This window comes from Vigna unguiculata, chromosome 11 (assembly GCF_037176805.1).
Source record: "Vigna unguiculata cultivar grain cowpea cultivar isolate G323 ecotype 2 chromosome 11, ASM3717680v1, whole genome shotgun sequence".
In the NCBI taxonomy this organism is placed as follows: Eukaryota; Viridiplantae; Streptophyta; class Magnoliopsida; order Fabales; family Fabaceae; genus Vigna; species Vigna unguiculata.
The window spans coordinates 11316981-11336371 of NC_140802.1; the positions used below are offsets into that span (position 1 = coordinate 11316981).

The 19391-nt window shown below is 36.3% G+C and overlaps 1 protein-coding gene across 5 annotated transcripts; it reads left to right on the forward strand.

Moving 5' to 3' along the window:
* Nucleotides 1–14309: 14309 nt before the first annotated feature.
* Nucleotides 14310–19037, forward strand: LOC114168617 (N-terminal nucleophile aminohydrolases (Ntn hydrolases) superfamily protein). 5 transcript variants are annotated; one of them, XR_003600712.2, is made up of 10 exons: nt 14310–14528; nt 14613–14784; nt 16108–16192; nt 16363–16444; nt 16540–16666; nt 17127–17230; nt 17331–17550; nt 18120–18243; nt 18309–18413; nt 18715–19037. XR_003600712.2 is itself a non-coding variant. In XM_028053504.1 (10 exons), exons 2-10 carry the CDS (start codon nt 14723–14725, stop codon nt 18796–18798), a joined length of 942 nt encoding a protein of 313 aa, XP_027909305.1. In that variant the 5' UTR covers nt 14310–14528; nt 14613–14722; the 3' UTR covers nt 18799–19037. The 5 variants fall into 5 exon arrangements, 2 of the variants coding, with proteins under 2 accessions (XP_027909305.1, XP_027909304.1); XR_003600713.2 differs by having other exon boundaries at nt 18127–18243; XR_014986240.1 differs by having other exon boundaries at nt 17331–17494; nt 18127–18243.
* The last annotated feature ends 354 nt before the right edge of the window (nt 19038–19391 follow it).

Here is a 19391-nt window from a genome sequence, read left to right on the forward strand (position 1 = left end):
AACTTGGCCGTATTCAACTGAGTAGGCCACGATCGAAATTTGGCCGAATTTAGTCGAGTCGGCTCCGGTCAAAATTCGGTCATGTTGGCCTCAACCAAAATTTGACCGAGTTGGTCCTGGCCTGAATTTGGTCGTATTTAGCAAAGTCGATCGCGACCGAAATTTGAACATATTTAGGCGAGTCGGTCCTGACCTAAATTTGGTCAAATTCAGCCAAGTTGGTCATGATCAAAATTTGGTCGAGTCGACACTAGCCCAAATTTAGCCGTATTCGATCGAGTAAGTCCCAAACGAAATTTGACTATATTCAACTTAGTCGAGTGTGATCGAAAATTGGCGATGTTCAGTCAAGTTGGTCCCGACCGACGAATTTAGTGGAGTCAACCCTGACCGAAATTTGATTGATCAGGCCTTGGCTCAAATGTGGCCATATTTGGGCAAGTCGGCTCTGGCCAAAATTTGGTCGTATTAGGAAAGATCGGCCCTGGCCGAAATTTAGTTAAATCCAGTCAAGTCGATCTCGACTGAAATTTTGTCATGTCGACCTTGGCCCAAATTTGGTCACGCCGTATCCGACCAAAATTCGATCGAAAGTCATCCAAGTTCATTCCATGCTGAAATTTGGCCTCGTTGGCCCCCACAAAAAATCTGCCAAATTCTATGGTGTCAGGCCTATGAACACAAGTTTTAAAAAATTTAATTTGAATTTATTTTATGAAAAATAGATTTTGGATTTTGAACTTGATCCAAATAGTTAGATCTGGATTTAAACTTGATCTAAATATTTGGATCTGGATTTTTAAAAAATCCAATCTACTTTTTTTGAAAAAATGGATTTGGATCGAAAATCTAATCCAATTATTTGGATCCAAAATGGATGTGGATTGGATCATTAAAAATCCAATTCACGATCACCTCTAGCTACCAAAGGTCCAAGGTGGACTAAGTGGAAGTCAACATTGCTTCCTACACCTCATGAATCTAATGCATCCAAGGGCTAGGAATGCTTCCTCCTTTTCCAAGGCATCATCCAATGGCCATGAGCCTTGCTCCTTCTCCAAGCCATCTTCCACGACAAAGATTGAATGTCTTTCTCATCTAAGGGCTAAGAGTGCTTATGTGTATTTACTTTCATATAAAAGCCTAAATTTTAGGCTATTGTAATCACTCTTGAAATTTCTAATTGAATGTTTGTGTTGAGATCACTCCACTCTTCTATTATTTTGAGAGTACCTAAGCTAGAGGTTTACAACATTTCCTCTTTCCACTAGTCTAGTTTCTAGTCTAGTTCTCCTTTCACCACTCCAAATTCCATTGCTACAAGAGCCTTAAACACTTGTCTTCATGCCATTTTTCGCTACCTATGGAGTTCCTACCAACCACCACATATTGGAGCTCCATCATTACCGACCAATCCTCCTGATAATCTGATATGAACTGATGAACTTCAAAGTCAACTTGTTGGACTTGATTGCTCTTCCAATAACAGTAGTTGAGGTAACCCTAAGAAACACATGGTCTCTAGCCTCAAACTTCAATGGCTTTCTCCTCTTATCTGCATAAGACTTCTGTCTACTCTAAGTCGTACGCATCCGACCCAGGACCGAAATGATTATCCCTACCCAATAGGTCTACATCGATCCCTGAATGTCACCGGGTATTATTCACTTCCCCGCCATTCTTGTAACTGTCACCTATAATCCGCACAGGTGTGTCCGCCTGGATTAGTTTGACATTCTCCATCTTTTGTCGCAATAACTGGGTCCAATGGTAACCGACACCCCATCTTGATACCAACATAACGACATTCTACGTCTTCTTCCATACAACACCTCATATGGTGGAGTGATAACTATTGTTGTAAGTGAACTCCACCAAAGGAAGTACTTCACTACAACTACCCAAGTGATCCAATACACAAGCTCTTAGCAAATCCTCTAACGATTGAATGGTTCTTTCAGATTAGCCATTTGTTTAGGGATGATATGCTGAACTCATTCGCAATTGGGTACCCAACACTGCCTGCAAGAACTATCAAAATCTCGACGTAAATCTCGAATCACGGTCTAACATTATGCTTGTCGACACTTTGTGCAACAGGACCACCTCCTTGACATATAACTCTACTAACTTGTCCATAAACATCCTCTGATTAATCGATAGGAAATGGGCTCCCTTCATGAGCCTGATTACAATCACCTAGATGGAATCATGACTCTTAACTGATCTCAACAAATGAGTCACAAAATCCATGGAATTGATGTCCCACTTCCACTAAGGAATGTCTAGCAGTTGTAACATGCCTCTTGGTCTCTGGCGTTTAATCTTAACTTTCTGACATACCAAGCAAGACACTATAAAATCTACTACATCCCTTTTCATACCATTCCACTAGAAGGATTCTTTCAAATCTTTATACATCTTAGTCATACCTAGGTGTATTCTAAGACGACTTTTATGTCCCTCCTCTAGAATCCTCTTCCTCAATTCCTACTTTCACGGAATACACACTCTATCTTAGAAGCATAGGATGCCATCTGCCCCATCCTAAACTCATTTCATTTCTTGGTGCCTAGCAACCCAGCAATCTATTGCAACTCGGCATCATTCCCTTGCTCCTCTCGGATCTCTTGCAAAAGGTCATTTGTGACCTTCCGTACACTGCACCAGATATGATCAAAACCCAACTGCATTCCTAAATTCATGTTTCAAAGCTTTTCAATAAGCTTTAGTTCCTTCACCATCATGGATGACTTATGCACTAGCTTCCAACTTCAGGCATTTGCTTCCACATTAGCTTTACTCGGATAGTATAGAAGCTCAAAGTCGTAGTTCTTGAGGTACTCCATCCACATTCTCTACCTCATGATAAGCTCTTTCTGATCAAATAAGTACTTCAAGCTTGCCTCATGTTAAGCTCTTTTTGATCAAACAGGTACTTCAAGCTTTTTGTGATCGCTAAAGACTTGAAACTGAGAGTCATATAGATAATGTCTCCAAGTCTTTAGAGGTCGCTTCTCTCTTGTGTAAGGCCCGAGAATTTAATTAATTAATTAATAACTGCGAGAAAGGGGACCCTTTATAACAATAAATGTTAGCTTGTATGATGTGGAATAGTACTTACTCAAATGATTGAGAGTACTTGATTGTTATAAGAGGACTTGTGATGTGATCCCAACACCATGCTCCATCAACTTGGGTTCGAGTCTTGTGTATGTCATTTTCGTGTTATTTTAATTGTTTATTATTTTGGTAATATGCTTCATTATGATGAGTGATATTAAAATCCTAGGTTTATAGGAATTATCACGAAACATTAATTGGTTGCGCACTTGCTTTGTAATTGTGTGGTTGTGTGTTTGAACCTTGGCTTATGCGAAATAAGTTCCTTTTTGCCAAAACTATTTTTGGCATGGATGTGAAGGGTCAGAAAACCCTAGCCGTTTGCAAGATCAATTGCAAGGGCTGGGAAGACATCTAAAAACAACCATTGCATAACCATTAAAATCATTTTAATGTCAGTTTTCGTTTAAGCCATTAAGGGAACTAAAATGAAGGTTGTAGAGTGAGGGTAGTAGGGAAATTGGAGAGATAAAGTGTCCTTTTGGTACAAGCACACAACTAGCACTGAAAACAAAGAGTTGAAAGGGAAATTGGAAGCACATTGAAGGAGACAAGGAGGAGGGCACGTTGCTAACACAAACCAAGGTTTTGGAAATTTAGCAAGGAATCCAGGTTAAAGGTGTTATTACATTGTAAAATTAGTCATGATTATGGCATGAACTATTGTTTGTATCTATGCTTATTTTATGCCATATATTTTCGCTGAAATCTGGAGGTTTCTGGAAAATTTCTAAAAACCGCCTGGTGGTCTTGAACACTTGTTAGGCGACACATGTGAATTGTATTGGGTTTCTGGATTCCTACCGGAAATTGCCTAGCGGTATGAATTGATTGTCAGGCGATGCATCCCTACTCACTTACTTTACTGCGTTTTATATAAACGGTTTGGCGGTGATGAACACCCGTCAGGCGACACGAGCTAACATGGCTCAATTTGGGGATTGTGCTTGTTTTAGGGTGTTTTCGATCAATGGAGAAAGGAGTTATAATCATGAGTGATTGGGAACAAGGATTAATTGTGAAATTTTCATTGTAGTTCGAGTAAATTTGGATGAATATTTATATGAGTATTAAGGATTGAAGTTGGGGATTTTAAGGTTGAATATAAATTGAGTGGTAAAAAGCAATAAAATCATGTGAATTTGTAATCTAATAAAATAATTGTGAACTTAAGAGCATGATTTGAGTGTAATGTGTGGAGAATTGAGGGAACGAGAGATTATTGAGATTTGAGGGTTCACAGGTGTAGGAGGATTTTGGATTTTCCGGAACGGGATGCATTATGCTTGCCGCCAGGTGCTAGCATAGTGAAAGTGGCACCAGGTAGTTGAGTTAGGCAGTGTAGGACTAGGAATTTCTATTGGGTCAATTTGAGTCATGTAAAGTAGACTAGGGACTTATTAGAGAGGATGAAGAAGGGTAAATAAGACGTGAAGAATTGTTATGGACTAATGGTAGAGTTGATTGGTGTTGTGATAATTGGGATACCAATGATGCATGGAAGAGGCTTAATCAATTAGGACTATGCATAGGTTTATTTCAAGATAATACTTAGTAATTGGGGTTGTTGATGCATGGTCACTTTAAAGGTGTAGTGGTATAACTACTAGGTAGTGGATATAGATTGAATGAGATGAAAATTCAGAATGGTTAGGAGAGGGTTGGAATAAGAGTAAGGATGCGTGACTAGGATTTGGATGATCTGTAAGTGTTGTGGAGGTCTAATGATACTTGTGGTATTTTTGGGATTTTTAGGAAGGATTGCTTATGGTAAGAATGATGCAAGTTTGTGAAAGAAAAACTAGTACAATTCGTTGTACTAATGCAACACCTAGCGACATGATTAGTCCCACCAGGCGATAAACGAGTGGGCAGTGGTACTGGGAATGTGTAGCACCTGGCAATGGGAATTGTCCGCCAGGCGATCTCTGCAGGGACAAGAACCTAGGGGCGCATGGCACCTGAGGACATGATGTTTCCGCCAGGCGGTCTGGAACTAACTTTCTCCTGGCGCCAAGCGATAATGTAGAGGCGGGACTTTTGTACTCTTGGATATGTGTGGTCTACAAGGCTTTGGGTGATACCTTAAAGATTGACTTGTTGAAGTGTTCCTTGAGTTGTTGCTCGAAATGATATCCCTTGAGTTGTGGCTCGAGATAGAGGGTAAACGTGTTGCATTCCTTGAGTTGTGGCTCGGAATGACATCTCTTGAGTTGTGGCTTGGGATGGCGGATGAACACGAGCATTCCTTGAGTTGTGGCTCGGATTGGCTAGTGTTTTCGATGTGACTTTACGAGTTGTGGCTCGTACGGATGGATCTAGATAAATTGCCCTCTTCGGTGTTGGTTACCGAGTTTGGTAGTCTTGGGACATTATGAACTATGGTTTGTATCAGGAACTCCACCTAACTTTGCAGAGTGTTGTCCGTAGTAGGTTTCCCAGACGTGTTCTCCAAGTTGTGGCTTATAGGTGTGACAACAATGGAGATCTTGAGGTATTCATCTAAAGACGTAAAAAATGGATAACATGGTGGCGGCCATTTGCTATGGAATCAAAGGATAAAGTTCCTTTGATGTGTGTGCATATTTTTGAACTATATATTTACATGTTTATATGTTAGCTCATCCTATCTGCTTGTGTTTCACGATGATCGTGTAATGCATTACACGGAAGCAGATGATGTTGTAGGTGGTTCTGGTAAGGCATAACATCAGAGAAGGGCTAGCTAGGAAACACTTTTCATGGAGTTTATGATTTTTATGGACTTTATTTTCCATTTATGGTTTTGAATAATTTTGTAAGCCTTTTATGTACCAGACTTGGATATTGTAATCGAGCTTTATTAATGGTGGATTTTGGATCATTACCGATGTGTTAAATGTTTTAAATTTCCCGTGTTTTGGGAAATGATGTTATAATAAATGAGGTTTTGATTTTAAATTCCTATTTTATTTTATTTAAATTCGTAATATCCGATCGAATGTTACAATTAGCACATAGCCCAAACCCTGATACAACGCATCACAATACACCTCGAATGCCTTAGTCGTATTTGTTATCGCCAAGTTTTTGTGATCACTAAAGACTTGAAATTGAGAGCCATAGAGATAATGTCTCTAGATCTTTAGAAGTGACTTATCTTGCATTAACACACAACCCAAACCCTGATCTGACAATCACAACACACTTATAGGTCGTTTTTCTTGCATTATCACTAGGGATGTCAAAGCGGTCTAGGCCCGCCAGCCGGCCAAGAAAAAGGCGGGCCGGGTTGGAATTTCCAACCCGTCAACCCATTGTAACCCGAGTAGCCCATTAATTTGTGGGCCAAAACGAGTCAGCCTGCCCTGGTCTGCCAACCCGTTTTTTTTTTTAATTATTTTATGTGTAAAATAAAAAATAATTAAAAAATAATACTTTTTTATATTATATAAATAAATATATATTTATATAATAGATTTATAAAAAAAAATTAAAACAAGTTAAAAAAAATTAAAAAAAAAAATTAAAAAAAGGCGGGCCAGCCTGCCCTAAGACGGGACGAGTTACAATATCCAACCCGTTTATTGGTGGCGGGCCCGCCTGGCCTGGCCCGTTTTTGGCGGGTCACAGGCGGGCCGAACTGGCCTGTTTTGCCACCCCTAATTAGCACACAACCCAAACCCTGATAGGATACATCACAGTACACCTTGAACGCCTTAGTCATATCTGGTAACGCCTGACTAGAGTAGTAGTCAACCTCTTCTTTAGTCCAAGAGAATGGTTGATCCTTTCGGATGAGTTATGTCAATGGACTCACCATCTTAGAGAATCCCTCCATAAACCTTTGTTACTGTCTAGGGTCGCTCCCATTTCAACACCGTCTCAATTTTCGCTAGGTCCATCGCGATACAAGGGAACACCACACATTTATGCATACTTTCAAAAATAAAATCAAATCAATAACACACTAATGACATACGCAAGATTCTAACCCAAGACTTTTCAACACCACTCAGCACGCTCAACCACTTGAGCCACTCTTCCTTGTTATGATTGACCCATTTAATTCCTTTAAATGTATCTCCAATCCCCAATTATTGATAATTAAATATTTATTTATATTTAATTTTTCCCGATCTTACAATGTTTATGCATTCATCACCTTAAAATTAGCACTTAATCTATAAAGGAATAATCATGCTTATGGAAAAACACAAAACTAACAACTACAAAATGCCATAACCCACGTCACACCATATACTTTGACCAAAACTGCATAATTTCCTTCACCCAAGATCTCATCCCAAATCAAGTTACACATAACTATCCAATCATATTAGTGCATTAAACCCACAACATTACAATTGGTCTCATTTTATCCCATTACTACATGCATAATTCCAATTAAACCCCAAAAGAATCTCAAACTCGCGTCAAACACAGCCAACCACAAAAGACTAATGGTTACTGGTTGTCGCCTAGCAGCAAGCTAAATACCACCAGGGAGTGCATCAGGTTCTGGGTAAAACCCATGTTTTCCTACACTTGCAAAATTGCAAAAACTTAGAAAAACAACATGAAACTAAGGAAAAGAGGCACACATGGTTCTGGGCATCACGAAAAATAATATAATTCTTACAAAACAAGTATGTACAACTCCCTTTACCTGGAATTCCCGCTCCAAATGCACTCCTAGAGCTCCTCCTTGCCCAGAAATTGCTCTACCCTTGCCACACGAATTTTCCCTCTTTCCCTCACTAAACAAACCCTTCTTTATTTTTTTTCTGCCCTAAATGAGACCAATTGTAATCAAGCGTAAAAAAAAGTATTTAGCCCTAACCAAGGTTCGAACTTTCAAGCACACAATCACCAAGCATATGCACAACCATCAAGCCATCACATGTATCATGAAATTTCATGCACACATTCACTTATAATGTCACATCATATGCTCATGCATACATACAAAATAAAATAATAATTAAATATCCCACTAATGGCATATGCAGGACTCAAACCTAAGTTCTCTCAACAACACCCAACACACTCAACCACTTGAGCTATCAATGTTCCTTGTTATGATTGACCCATTTAATTCCTTTAGGTGTATCCCCCATCCACAATTATCGTAATTAAATATTTATTCTTTATTTAATTTTTTCGAGTCTTACAATGCATGCCGCACATGTTGTTGTGTAGCTCGATTATAACATAATCAACCTCATTTTTCGAATTACACTTCAAAATGGGGATCGAGAACCCTCTTTTGCAAAAATATTCGTCGATGATAACAAACTGTGTGAACTTTTGGGCAACTATTAGTGTCAGCCTTTTACCATCCTCTTGTTGTTTTATTATTTGCTTTAACGTTTTCCCTCTAATCGGGCTTAAAAAATATTGTAATATTTAGACATATTTTCATTGTTGGCCCCATCATGACTTGTATTATTATGTTCAACTGCCATTTTTCTTTGTTATTTTCTAGCTTAGATAAGAAGTTAGCTCTAGTATTCTTGGATTATGGGATATGCTCTATGCTTTCTACCTCAAACTCCTTCATTAGTTGTACCACTTTATGGTAGTATCGAACCAGTAGGTAGTCCTTTACTTGAAACATTCCCTTGACTTGGCCAACCACCAAGTATGAGTCGATTTTTTAAGCACACCCTAGTTGCATCCATATCCTTTACCAAATAAAAGCCAACCATCAGTCTTTCATACTCTATCTGGTTATTTGACACCTTGAACGTGAAAATAAGGAGGTCAGCCTTTCCACTAAGCTTTGCACTTCCTTTAGGTTTACAGGGCTCCTCATATTTATGATGACTTGCATTTATCTAGTTTGACCTTAATGGCTTTAGTCATTAGTATGAAACCCAAGAATTTTCCTCCTCCAACCCCAAAAAGGCACTTAGTGGGATTTAAGCACATGTTGTATCTTCTAATTTGACCCAAAATCTCCCTAATGTCATCAGCATGGTCGTCGACTGACTCAAACTTTACCACCATATCATCCACATACACCTCCATGTTCTTACCTATCTATTATTAAAAAAAAATTATCCATTAGCCTTTGATATGTTGTGGCAACACTCTTCAATCTGAATAACATGACCTCGTAACAATAGTTGGCTCAATCAGTAATAAAGGCAACTTTTTTTTTGTTTGGATGATACACGGGTATCTAGTTGTATCCAAAGTACGTGTCTAAGAAACTATGTATTTGATGACCGAACACCCCATCTACTAATTGGGCAATGCTGGGTACGAGGTAGGAATCCTTCGTGCATGTTTTGGTAAGGCTGGTGAAATTGGTGCACATCTACAAATTTGAAAGCTAAGTGGTGTACTTGACTTCTCTTATGAAGTCAACCTCTTGTAGCTTCTTTACATCTCTTCTTCTGCCTTTTGCCATTCTTCTCCCAAGTGCCGCTTTGTCTGAGTGATCCATTTAGCTAGTGTACGAAATTGGATAGTGTACCAAAATCTCACAAGTAATAAAATGAAAAGTTCAAGTATCGTTTCCCAAAAGACTTGTGCAACACTTGACAACTTTTGTAATTTATAACTCAATTAGATAACATATTTCAGAAAAACAAAAACAAAACTCTTTTTGTATTTTTATCAAACATAGGGTGTGAAACCATATATGATAAAGGCTTCACTGCTATTGAGTTTCATGATTCAACTTAAAGCAAAAATACCAAACAATATACTTCTAATTCCTTTTCTAGCATTCACACCTTTTGTAACAAGTTTTAATGTCTTACCGACTAGTCTAAACTTGATTAATAAAAATCTTATGTCTAGCAAATTTTACTATAATTTCGAATTAATGATCAAGATTTTGATATCATAAATGACTAAATGTTTCACATTTATGTCTAGCATGTGAAATCTATTAGTTGTTTGATGAAGGATTGACCCCAACCAAGGATGGAGGCACATGCTTAAGAAGACTAAGCATGTTTAGAAAGGAAGGTCACTAATCCTTCATCCCTTTCATTTGTATTTGTTATTTTTGATTCCCAAAGTTGACTTAGTTGAATCAACTTTAGTTGACTTGTTGACCTTTGACTAGGTTTGACTTGTTGACTATAGTTGACTTGACTTAAGCCAACATGCTAATCTATGTTTATTTGCTTTGTAGGTTAATTAGGAGTAAGAAAGCAATGCTAGGTGGTGCATGGTGATTGGGGAGCATAAATGATGTGGATGAGAGAGTAAAGCAAAGGCATAAAGCATAAAGTAAAAGGCATGAAGCAAGTGTACCTATGTACCTTTGGTCTCCTTTGTTTTTAGCATACTTTGGCCACTTTTTGGAGACATGTGAGACACATTCTTTGTCTCCTTTTGTGCTAGAACGAAATTAGCCTTGCACACACCATAGTTAGGTCTTTTGTCTCTCATTTTTGTAACCTTATTTGACCTAGTTTCTAGAAGCTAGGGTTAGGTTTTTGTAGAGACATCCTTAGGTATCTTTTATTTGCTTAGAGGCCCCTAAACTCTTCTATATAAGGGGTGCTCCTAGACATGTAAAAGGGTTGAAGATTTTGAAGTAAAAACACTCTTGTGTCTCAACCATTTGTGAGAGTTTCCTCCCTAGGGAGTGAATACTTTTAAGCCTTATCTTGCATAGCAAGTGGCGGCACACATCCACTCATCTTCAAGGTTTCCATGGCTTCTAGCCTAGTCTTGTAGTGGCGTGCTTCTCACATTTTTACCCTTTCTTTCCTTTCCATTTTATGTTTTCTTCTTCCTTTAATTGTTCTTGGTTTTCTATGGTTTATGTGCTTTCCATTTCCTTTTTGTTTGAATCAATCCATCATCTTCTTCTCTTGAGCTTTGTGAAAGGAACCTTCACATCTAGATAGCTTGTTATCTTAATGTCTAGTGGGGATTTCACTTAGCTTCCAAGGCAAAAAGATCACATTACTACCTCTTTCACCAAGAGAAGTCAATGAGGACCAATTGCAAATGATTAAGAAAAGAAAAGAAGAGAAGGCGCAAAAGAAGGCGCAAGGGCATGAGTCCAAGAAGAGCATGATCACCCTCAAGGAGGTGAAGAAGGTAATGCTTGCCCAAAAACCCATCTTCCTAACTTATCCTAGTGAATCTTCCCCCTCCTTCCAAAACCCTCACTCTAGATGTCCCTTAGACTTGTCATTAGTCTTAGATGAGTTCAAAGATGTTTTTCAAGAACCTCCAAAGGGTCTCCCACCCCTAAGAGGTATAGAACACCAAATTGATTTCATACAAGGCTCATCTTTGCCTAATAGGCCAGCCTATAGGACTAGTCCCGAGGAGGCTAAAGAAATTCAAAAACAAGTGAATGAGTTGTTAGAAAAGGGGTGGGTGCAACATAGCATGAGTCCTTGTGCAATGCCCGTGATCCTAGTCCCCAAAAAGGATGGAACATGGAGAATGTGCATAGATTGTAGGGCTATCAACAACATAACCATCAAGTATAGGCATCCCATTCCTAGGTTAGATGATTTGATTGATGAGTTACATGGTGCAACCATATTTTCCAAAATAGACTTGAAGAGTGGGTACAATCAAATTAGAATCAAAGAAGGTGATGAATGGAAAACCTCTTTCAAGACTAAGTTTGGATTATATGAGTGGTTAGTCATGCCTTTTGGCTTGACCAATGCACTTAGTACATTCATGAGACTCATGCACCATGTTCTTAGAGAGTTCTTAGGGAAGTTTGTTGTGGTATACTTTGATGACATTCTCATTTATAGTATGTCTCAAGATGACCACTTGCATTAATTAAGGAGTGTGTTAGAAACCTTAAGGAAAGCATCCTTGTATGCTAACATGGAGAAATGTGTGTTTGGGATGGATCATGTGATCTTCCTAGGTTTCAAAATAAATCAACATGGGGTCCATGTGGACCAAGAAAAAGTGATGGCCATCAAGGATTGGCCTCTCCCAAAGAATGTAAGTGAGCTTAGGTCTTTCCATGGGTTAGCTAGTTTCTATAAGAGGTTTGTGCCAAACTTTAGCACCATAGCCGCCCCTCTCAAGGAATTGGTCAAGAAAGGTGTGGCCTATAAGTGGGGCAAAGATCAAGAAAAGGCTTTTGAAACTTTAAAACAAAAATTGATCAATGCACCACTCTTAGCCCTCCCCAACTTCTCCAAAACTTTTGAAATTGAGTGTGATGCATCCAATGTAGGTGCTCATTCGGCCACACAGTGGGTGCCAAAATGTTTTTGTAGAAATGATTGACCACTTCAACTCTAGATGCTTCGACCTTCATATTACTTCAATTTTCTGCTTCTCAATCGCAATGGTCTCCTAATCATCCAAACCACTCGGAGTGACCTGTATAAGACACTTGGATGCTTAAGTTGGTATTGGTCCGAGTATAGGCTATATTAAATGTTGTAATCATGTAACCTAACCAACTTACTTGGACTCTGTATTTATACTACTCATTGAGCTTTTATTTACCATTTGCCTAATTTGGGCCAAACACATCTTAATGTTATTATTTAGTTGATTCATGATCTTCCTTTGTTAAACCACATTTAGGCTGTTAATCGTGTTGCACCGCTGAGCCTTACTAGCTGATTGATCATCCCAATATGAATGAAGTTGAACGATCAACCTTATGTTGGTCAACTGCTTGATGTTTGACTGGGAGGTATGTAGTATTCAATTTTTTTTTATCTTACTTCTCAAAGTTTTGATCACATTTTAAAAATATGTTTTGAATGGTTATTTCTATAGTGTATAGTTTGGTGATGAACTTCTTGATTGTAGTGTAAAACATTTTTTTTTTATATCAAGTGTTTGTAGATTATGAAGTTTTACTTTACGTTAATGGTTTTAAACAAATATTTGTTTTGGCGTAGTGTTTTTGTGTGGTACAAGAGTTTTGTTATTGTTGATAGACACAAATTCTGAATGAATTTGAAATGTCTACCTTTGAAGGATCCAAATATCATCTTCAAGATGGATTGACTCTAATAATTGCATTTTTATAATTAGTAATGAATAGAAAAAAAAATATAACTTTATATTAGAATGATATGGAATGAGTATCTAAAATAATTGGTGTAAAATGAGTTACAAGTCAAAATTTGTTGCTTTATGTTTTGGTTTATAATGAAGATCAATTGTAGATATTCACATAAGTATTTTTTAGAAGAAGTGTCAAAGTTGTTGAAAATTCTTAATATTTAAAATTTGGTTTGTATCTTATATAACATTTCATTCTTAAATACAAATCATACACTGCATATTAATAACATAACTACTAAAAACATGTATTTTTATTTAAGAATTGAAATATACTTTTTATTCATGCATGAGAACCAATAAAATGAAAAAAAAACATAATAAAAAATAAATATATTCTTCATTAGTTTAATTAAGTTTTAAGCATTTGTAATTCTAGGTTTTTTCAATTATGTCACTAGCTGATGTGATTGTATTATGTCAATAAATACTTAACTTCATTTTTGTGATAATAATTATAGGAGTTCATCTTCAAACGTGAGATGTTAAAGTTTGGAACATAAATAAAATCTGTTATATTTTAGAAATTAAAAATATATTTAAATTTTAAATTTTTTAGGTTATTGAATATTCAGAACTTCTATAATTTTAATAATGATTATTTTGTTAACTTGTCCATTTATCTCCTTGTGTTAAAAAGATGCGAAGTTGTGTAATTAATATAAAATGGTATTCTGAATAATTTTTATATGTATACATGATACCATTGAAGTTTATCATAAAAAACATCATTTTATCATTGTATTTAGAATGACAAGTCTATGAGAATCTTATTAACCATAACATTTCGAAATTTACAAAATTCTTTATTAATTTATATTAGTCATAAAATTATTTTATATTAATAAATAACAGTTTACTATTATTTTAACATGTTGATACAAAAGATAACATGATAAAATAGCAACTAAATGATTTAATTATGAAAAAAAAAATTTAATAAAAAATATGAAATAAAGAAATAAAATTAATAGAAATTTAATTAAAAATATTTAAAATTATGATAGACTTCAAACTTACTCTACCCTTTGATGTATTTTTTTTTTTTAATTTTAGGATTAGAACAAATAAATTTTATAAAAATTATTTTTAAATAAAAATCAAATAAAAATTATGAGAAAAAAAAATTACCTCTCCTTTATTGTTGTTTCACATTTTAAACTTCAACTGAAATTTTGTAACATAGGGTTTAAGCTTGAGAGAAAGAAAAAGTGGGAAAGAAAAGACCAAAGTGACTGTAGAACAGCAAAGAGGGTGATGAGATGGAGGGAAAGAGATTTTTTGTGGCGGTTCACGTCGGCGCCGGTTTCCACTCTCCGTCTAACGACAAGGCCCTGAGGTCCGTCATGAACCGCGCTTGTCAAGCAGCCGCTTCCGTTCTGTCCAGCGTAACCCAACCCAACCCAACCTAACTTTTTTTTTCTTTTCTTTTCATTTTCAATTTCGCTCTTTCACTCCTTTCGTGTTTCTAGGGCTCGGGAACTGGCCTAGATGCCGTAGTAGCCGCCATTCAAGTGTTGGAGGATGATCCCTGCACGAACGCTGGCAGAGGCTCTAACTTGACCGAGGACGGTGGCGTGGAATGCGACGCCAGTGTTATGGACGGAAAATCTGGAGCTTTTGGGGCTGTTGGAGCTGTGCCAGGTACTTGATTTCTTATTACCTCTCAAATCGTTGATCCCATGAATATGGTGATAGTCACATACAATAATTGAATTGAAACTGCGCTCTGTGGAGAAATGAAGATGACTCCAATTATACTGCTTAAGCTTGAATGGTTAATAATTAATAGCAGCGACTGGGTATTTGGTAGAGCCTGTGTGGAGCTCACGGAAATAGCATATGACTTCTTTTACAAGCTTACTAGTGAATAAGAAATCCATGTCGTAAAGTTCTCTAAGAGGTTATGGATAAAAAAAATTTAGGGTCTATTTGTATACAAGCTAGAAGTGCTTTTTTAGTGCTTCGCTATTTGAAATCCTATTTGGAGAAACTTCTCCGCAAAGACAACAAGAAAGTGAAATAAGCTTTTTCATTCATAAGTTAAAATTAATATATTTATAAGTTAGTTTGTAGAGGTTCTTTCATATAGTTTCTCGAAATTTTTATTTTTTAATTTATGCATAAGTTAATGAAGTATGCTTTTCTTCTTATGTCTTTATGTTTTTATTTAGAAATTCCTACGGAGAAGTTTATCCAAATAGTTCAGTAAAAGTTTTTCTAGTAGAAAATCTTTCGAAGCATTTCTGGCAATGTATCCAAACAGACTCTTAGTTAAACATTTGTGTAAAAGTTGTTTTTAACTTTCTACAATAGAAGAGAAAGTGGAGTTAAACTGTTCTGTTTTCATTAGCCATTTTGAGAGCTGGAAGCAGCTTATATCTTGAGCTATTTTGTAAGCTTTTCCTATTAATCACATAAATGCTCATGTGATAAGATAAGTCCAAAGAAGTTGTAAAAGAACCTTCAAACACATCCGAAGTGCTTAGTTAGTTTTGTTTAATTTATTTTAGAGAAACCTCTTTTTGAGAAATTCTAGGGACACTCTTGTCATTGCATTATTTCCAATACAATCATTTTATTTTGGATAAAAAGTAAGTAGGCTTAAATTATGTGCAAATCATACCCTCAATAGGAATGTGTTGGAAAGTGTGTGTGAGAGTGTGTCATTAGCATTTCTCTCATATTTTTTGCAGTTCTTGGAAGAGTTTTTCAAAAATAAGAAAGGCGTTTCTCCAGAACTTATCCCAACCAAACATGCTTGACTCTACAGTGTGCTAAATAATGCATTTTCCTTCCTGCTTCCATGAACAACTGGAAAGATTCTAAGTTTTTACATTGCTGGGTAATCTAACGCTGTGGGGATACAATGTTGTTTTGGCTTTACTTTTGGCTTGTTCGAGACTTTGGAATTTAACTATTTTATACCAAGTTATCTTTGTATTTATTCCATTCGCTATAGACCAGGTGTCCGCAATGCTATACAAATTGCTGCTTTATTGGCCAAAGAACAACTAATGAGATCTCCTTTGCTTGGTCGGATTCCTCCAATGTAATCAATATTCAAGATCTCTGTATCTGTTACCAAAGCCTGTGCATTACTTCATGTAACACACTGCCAAAATTAGTATTTGAGAAAGCCTTCTCCTTTTTGACCTTGCAAACAAGTCCTCCTGTTAATATCTATTGCTGGAGTTCTTATGGGAATTGTTCTTAATGCAGCTTCTTGGTTGGCGAAGGGGCTCGCAAATGGGCCAAGTCTAAAGACATCGCTTTGCCAACAAGTATAGAGGAGGCCAATGAGGTAATATTTTCACTTATAATTTAAATTCTGCACTGAAACTTAATTGAATCATGTCTTGCCACTTTGAAATCATAGTTTTTTACTTTGTGTAACAGTGGCTGGTCACAGAAAGGGCTAAAGCACAATGGATAAAATACAAATCCATGGTTGAAACTGCTAGATCTAAGGCAGACAACACTCCTGAGGTTGATTCTTCTGTCTGTCAAAGTACCACAATACCAGGTATTTTAGTAGCACACTTCTGCAAGACCTCACCCTACTTTTTGCTTCTAAAACTCTCAAATCATAAACAACAGTGCTTCAGAGATCTTAAATTCATTGCCCATGAAAATTAGCATAAGCCTACTACTGTAAAAACAATCTTACTACAAAATAAAGATTTTGTGAAGTCTTCAAATTCTTGAAGTCTTATGACTTAATGTTAGGATATGAAGCTAAGCCTTTGTAGCAATTATAGATAATTTTTCTAAATCCAAACTAAAACCTTCCCTTGAGAGAGATCTTAAATTGCTTAGGGATTTAAATGGTTGTATTGCAAATTAAGTATCCATATGCTATTGGAAACGATATTGCAATGCGTAGGAGTTTGGGAAAAATGATCTTGCCTGTGATCTTTTCTCCTAGCCTTCAATTGTTACTAGTGTGATGCACCTGCCAAAGTCATGTGCTCTTTCATATGCAGATAATGCTTTAGAAGGTCGCGTAATGGACACCGTTGGGGTTATTTGTATAGATAACGAGGGGCATGTTGCAACTGGAGCCTCCAGTGGTGGTATTGCTCTAAAGGTGAAAATGGTTTTCTTCGTTTGCTTCTCTTCAAGTGCTCTGCAGTTCCACGTTAGATTACTAAGTAATTACACATAATTATGTATGAAATATCCAACAGGTCAGTGGACGTGTTGGGTTGGCAGCAATGTATGGTGCAGGTTGTTGGGCATCATCAAAAGGGCCCTTTGGATCTCCGTTCATGGCTGGTTGTTGTGTATCTGGGGCAGGAGAGTACTTAATGAAAGGATTTGCAGCTAGGGAATGCTGTGTTTCATTGTCACTGTATGGTTGGCTCTCGGTCATCTGTTTGTATTTCCATGATAGGGGAGAATTTTTATGTAAGATTTGTCCGTGTGCTTAAGTTCTACCGTGTCTTCATTTGATATGATAGCATGGAGTAGAATATAATCACTTCATTTGGACGTTTTCTTTTAAAATTAAAATGAGCTGATATTTCTTAAGGACATTCCACCTAAGAAATAATAGTGTATAGTCAATGTCTAAAATGATGCTTTTATTGAAATTTACATTTTGGAAACATTTTATGCTGTTGTATGGGTCACTGGACATTGTGTTGTACACATATTAAATATCATGTTAAAACATTTTAAAATTTCACTTATCATGTTAAAATATTTTAAAATTTCACTTGAGAAATTAATGAATGAAAAAGACATTATTTTTATCTCAAATTTACTTGCTGTGCAAAATTGGTAGGTTAGGATTTGTTCAGGTTATGTTTTCTCTTGTGTGAATACTGAAAATATGATCTCTTTAATATCCAGCTTAGATTATTGGCTTTAGAAATTTCAACTTCTGGTATTGATGCATTGTTGCATAATTTCATTTATGTGTGGGGTATTTCAATATACCATGGGGTGGATTTTTGATGTTGACTTTCTTTCAGCTCACAGTCTGGCGCTGCTTCTGCTTGCACAAAAATCTTACGCTCTGTTGTTGAGGATGGCAGGCAATGTGTTACTGATAGCAGTGCAGGGATCTTGATTGTGCAATCAGATGCATCTTTAACAGTTAGTCCCTTCAGCTTTTCCACCTAATAGTTTTGTGAAGATTATTAATCTTTTACTTTCCTTAGGATCAAGGAAAATCATCAAGACTGAAAGCTGTAGAGATTGCTGCTGCATACACTTCCTTGTCCTTTGGAGTAGGATATTTTGGAAGCTCTATGGAACGTCCCAAGGTAGCAGCACTGTTATGACTGAGATTTATCATCATATGAAGATTTCATATTATAATTTTTTCTAAATTTAAGTTAGTTATGTTCATTTTAAGAAATCATCTCATGATGTTAAAAAGATGCCTCATTATGAAATCATCACATTATGGTGGTCCAAATAGCTCAGAAAGTTGTCTTTAGAATGAAATCTTTAAATTAGCAAGGTTACCATATATTGTCTGGTTTGCCTTTTACCTCCCTCTAAACTGATGGTTCTCAGAAAACCATTTGTAAAGTGATATTTTCCTATTGTGTTATGATCCAGGTTTCCATTCTTAGAAGTACAAAACAACAAAGCAGGATGTCAATAGATCAATTTGGAGCACGGATAGATCTTTCAAATGGATAGTTACTGTGACCACGAGGTCAAATTTTTTCCGTGCTGATGAGGTGAAGTTGGTGACACCAACAAAATTACTTGATTTTCTATATACAGTTTATCGATAATCATTTTAGTTCAGGCCATTTTGTTTATGAAAGATATAAGATTTCATTGTGGATTGTTAAGTAATGGTCAATGGTTCTATGGATTGAGTCATACAGAACTTAATTAGTTTTCATGTGAAATTAATTTATCTGTCTTCAACATTTACCAAGTTCCCTAGAATTATGGGCTATGAAGAAAAGCATTTCATTGAAATAATGCAAAGATGAAATTATGTAATGATAGGTAGGTAATTTGTAGTACTTTAAAAGTATAAACAAACATGCTGAAAATGTCATAAAAACTAAACATACCGGAATGTCTTGCAGTTTTGTCTGATCTATGATCTATTCTATGCTTGTAATTTAGTTTCCTTAAACATAATACACACAAGTCTACACATAAACATATATATATATATATGTATATATATATATATATATGTATATATATATATATATATATATATACACACACACATGTACACTATTATAATCATGTAGCGAAATGATTTGTTC

Bases quoted from the DNA above. Each gene is read 5' to 3' on its own strand.
- LOC114168617 (XM_028053503.1), top strand. From the start codon at position 14,403: ATGGAGGGAAAGAGATTTTTTGTGGCGGTTCACGTCGGCGCCGGTTTC. The intron at 16,193-16,362 runs GTAATCAATATT...TTCTTAATGCAG, and splicing joins CTTGGTCGGATTCCTCCAAT to CTTCTTGGTTGGCGAAGGGG. The intron at 16,445-16,539 runs GTAATATTTTCA...TTTGTGTAACAG, and splicing joins GTATAGAGGAGGCCAATGAG to TGGCTGGTCACAGAAAGGGC.